Source organism: Durio zibethinus, chromosome 6 (assembly GCF_047325235.1).
Source record: "Durio zibethinus cultivar Kanyao isolate XHJ-2024 chromosome 6, ASM4732523v1, whole genome shotgun sequence".
In the NCBI taxonomy this organism is placed as follows: domain Eukaryota; kingdom Viridiplantae; phylum Streptophyta; class Magnoliopsida; order Malvales; family Malvaceae; genus Durio; species Durio zibethinus.
In genome coordinates, this window is record NC_143167.1 from 14,105,985 (window position 1) to 14,109,389 (window position 3,405).

General features: G+C 35.4%; 1 protein-coding gene across 2 annotated transcripts; it reads left to right on the plus strand.

The window, feature by feature from the left end:
* The first annotated feature begins 579 nt into the window (after positions 1 to 579).
* On the plus strand, positions 580 to 2,881 carry LOC111285479 (E3 ubiquitin-protein ligase SIRP1-like). Of its 2 annotated transcripts, XM_089762215.1 has the most exons (3): positions 584 to 802; positions 1,443 to 1,533; positions 1,623 to 2,881. In XM_089762215.1, exon 3 carries the CDS (start codon positions 1,625 to 1,627, stop codon positions 2,558 to 2,560), a length of 936 nt encoding a protein of 311 aa, XP_089618341.1. In that variant the 5' UTR covers positions 584 to 802; positions 1,443 to 1,533; positions 1,623 to 1,624; the 3' UTR covers positions 2,561 to 2,881. The 2 variants fall into 2 exon arrangements, with proteins under 2 accessions (XP_022730692.2, XP_089618341.1); XM_022874957.2 differs by having other exon boundaries at positions 580 to 802; positions 1,443 to 2,881.
* Positions 2,882 to 3,405: the final 524 nt, after the last annotated feature.

A 3,405-nucleotide genomic window follows, 5' to 3' on the forward strand; every position in this document is an offset into this window, starting at 1 on the left:
TATTTAATATAATATCTGAATTTTAAAAAATTTTAATATTATATCAAAATTATGAATCAATTAATTAATGTTATATTTTAAAAACTAAATATCATATTAATTAATAAATTTATAATTCATATATTATATTAAAATTATTAAAATTTATATATCATATTAAATATTACATTATAGTTTAAAAATTTTTTATGATATTAATCCAATTAAAATTTAAAGCTTGGTAATGAAAATGAAATATTATGTAAATAAAATTGTTATATGACAAAATGTGAGGCGGCATATTCCGTATAATGGGTGCATTCAATCGCATTGCGGTGGCAGCATCAACACCGTGAAGTGATTCGGTGACACTCCAGTGGGCGGATACCGGGCCAAATACAAAATGGGAAAGAGAAAATGGAATAAAATAATAGTAAGAGGCCACAGCCAAAGGACAAAGTATGTTTGATTGGATTGGCATTGAAAGTTACAAACATCTATCAAACACTGCCACCTGTCCACGCGTTTTTCTTTTCTTTGATGCGAAAGATTTTTAGATTTTTATGATTAATATTAATATAATTAGGTAAAACGGGAGTTAATTAATAATATAAGTTAGAAAATTGGCAAAAATTAATAGAAAATTATTAAAAAAAAAAAGAGAAGAAAGAGAGAACGCGGTTGGATTTTCCTATAACGGCAAGAAAAGTAAAACTGTGGTTATTTCTTTCTCTTTTCCTCAACACAAAATCAACCCAAGATCTCCTCTTTCTTGTTCGAATTCACTGCTGCCCACAATCAGAAAAAATATAAAAGAAAAAAGGTAAGAGAAACATTACATCTGTGGTATGAAATCTTTTTATTTATTGATTCTAATTATTTCAGTGATTTGGGTTATTTCTTTGTTATGGATAATTAATAATTATTATTGTCTTTGAGAATTGGAATGGAATATGAATTTTGAACCTTTTTTTTTTTTTTAAGAAATGCTTTACTATTGAAACATCTTTCCTTGGATTTCTGGTTTTTGTTTAGCAGTTTGGAGATTCTGGCTCCTACGTTTTTTTTTTTTTTTTGGGTGTTTTAATATTGTGTTCTTTGGGATTTCGTTTTAAGACTCGCAATTCTATATTTACTTTTGTATTTGTGGGTTGTTCTGAATCTATAATTTCGAATTTTTTACGTATTATCATCGTCTTTCTTATCTTTTTTTATTAAAAAAAGAAAGAAATGAAGATTTGAAGGGCTTAGGACTTGGATCTAACTACATAAGTTTACAATTTAGGGTGTTGTTTTTCTTCAAGGATCAATCACACGTTGGAAACGTTTTGTTGCTTGAGGGAGAATTCTTTTTGTAGATCTGCTAAATCTTTCAAAATGGATGATCTTTTTGGGCAGATTGCGTTCCATTTTAGTTGACTGTAATTTGTTTTCTTGATGCTATTTGCTCTTTTTTGTTACAGAACCCCTAAAGGAACAGGAAAAGAGAATAAATTTGTGCCGAGGAAGGAGGAGAAAGGACTGAAAAAGAATGGAGGAAGCAATGGCAGCAAGGTACTGGTGTTATCGATGCTCTCAAATGGTGACTCCCATAATGGAAGTTGAGATTAAATGCCCAATTTGTTTACGTGGGTTTATTGTAGAAATGAGCAGTGGCACAAGAGACAGTCAAGACATAGAGTCTGATATCCAATCTGATCGAGCACTCTCTCTGTGGGCACCCATCTTGTTAGGTATGATGGGTAATCCCCGCCGCCGCAGAAGACTTAGACGTATTGACTTTGAAGAAGAGGATGATGACCATGATGATGGTGAAGCTCGCCATGGACGAGATACTGAGTTGGACCGAGAACTTGAATCCATCATTAGGAGGAGAAGAAGAAGAAGCTCTGCGACAATTTTACAGTTGCTTCAAGGTATTAGAGATGGAATTGCATCTGAAACTGAGAATTCTGAGAATGATAGGGACAGTGATATGAGCAGGGATAGAGATGGGGAAAGAGAGCGTCTAATTTTGATCAATCCTTTCAATCAGACTATAATTGTCCAGGGCTCTTATGATTCCAACCAGGGTGGTCAAAACCAAAACTCCAACTATGTAGGGTCTTTAGGCAATTATTTCATCGGTCCTGGTTTAGACTTATTGTTGCAGCATTTGGCAGAAAACGACCCAAACAGATATGGGACTCCACCAGCACAAAAAGAGGCGGTTGAAGCCCTGCCTACTGTGAAAATTGAGGAGAATTTGCAATGTTCTGTGTGTTTGGATGATTTTGAGGCTGGCAGCGAAGCAAAGGAAATGCCATGTAAGCATAAGTTTCATAGTGGTTGTATATTGCCATGGTTGGAGCTTCATAGTTCTTGCCCAGTTTGTAGATATCAAATGCCTGCTGATGAATCAAAACTTGGTTCTGAGAGGTCAAGCAATAATATTGACCAAAGAGAAAGTGAAAACAATGTTGATGGTAGTGGGGAAGAGGGTGAAGGAGATGGGAGAAGTGGGAGTGGGAGTGGGAGTGGGAGTGGGAGAAGGTTCTCATTCGCATGGCCATTCAATGGCTTGTTCTCATCGGGTTCTTAGTCTGGCAGAGGCAATTCGTCCTCTACTTCTTCAAGCTCTGAATCCGGAAGTGCTTCTCTAACAGATGAGAATTGAGTATATTTCCATAAGTTATGTTCACTATGTTGCTTTGAGTATTCTGCCTTGCTTATGTACATAGTTATCGTACAATGAATTTGAATCTTGGGAAAAAATTATGTTTTTTTTTTTTTTTGGGTCAATTTCTATGTTCTTGGAAGAATTTCTGCAGCTGCTGCTGCTATTTTACCTACTACTCCTGAATTCTGATATATGTAATTTTGTTTCTGTTCATTTGAATGGTACTTTTTCTTATTTTATTTCCCTCTTTGGCCTCGTCTAATAGTGAAAAATAACATTTCATATTGGACTAATTCATCAGAGCATCCTGGAGGAGACTTTGAGGCTAAGGGATGTGAGATGTGCACGTAGATTTTAAGTACAAATAAACCCATCAGTTGTTTTACGTAGTGGGGGGGGGGGGGGGGGGAGGGGGGAGAGAGTCATGCATGATGAATCTGTGTGGATTAATATAAAAGGCGGTGATGGTAGAGCCTGAACGATCTGATCTGGCTGGGGATGGCTGCTACCCTACACCCCAATCCATGTAGAATATTTTCAATGGAACTGTCCTTTTTTTTTTTTTAAAGATAATCTTCTAACTCAACTTTTAAGGATTATCGGACGCTTTCTCCTTTGACTTTATTCATTCATAATTTATGAATGATAAATTATGCCGATGGAGCAATAACCTACTTAACATTCAAGTCTTATCATTGTTTTTCCGCAGCATCAATCAACCAAACAACCCAGGAAAACATCCAAATAGAACTCGCGTCTAACATGAC

Excerpts from the sequence above, each read along its gene's own strand:
- LOC111285479 (XM_022874957.2), top strand. The coding sequence starts at position 1,511 with ATGGAGGAAGCAATGGCAGCAAGGTACTGGTGTTATCGATGCTCTCAA.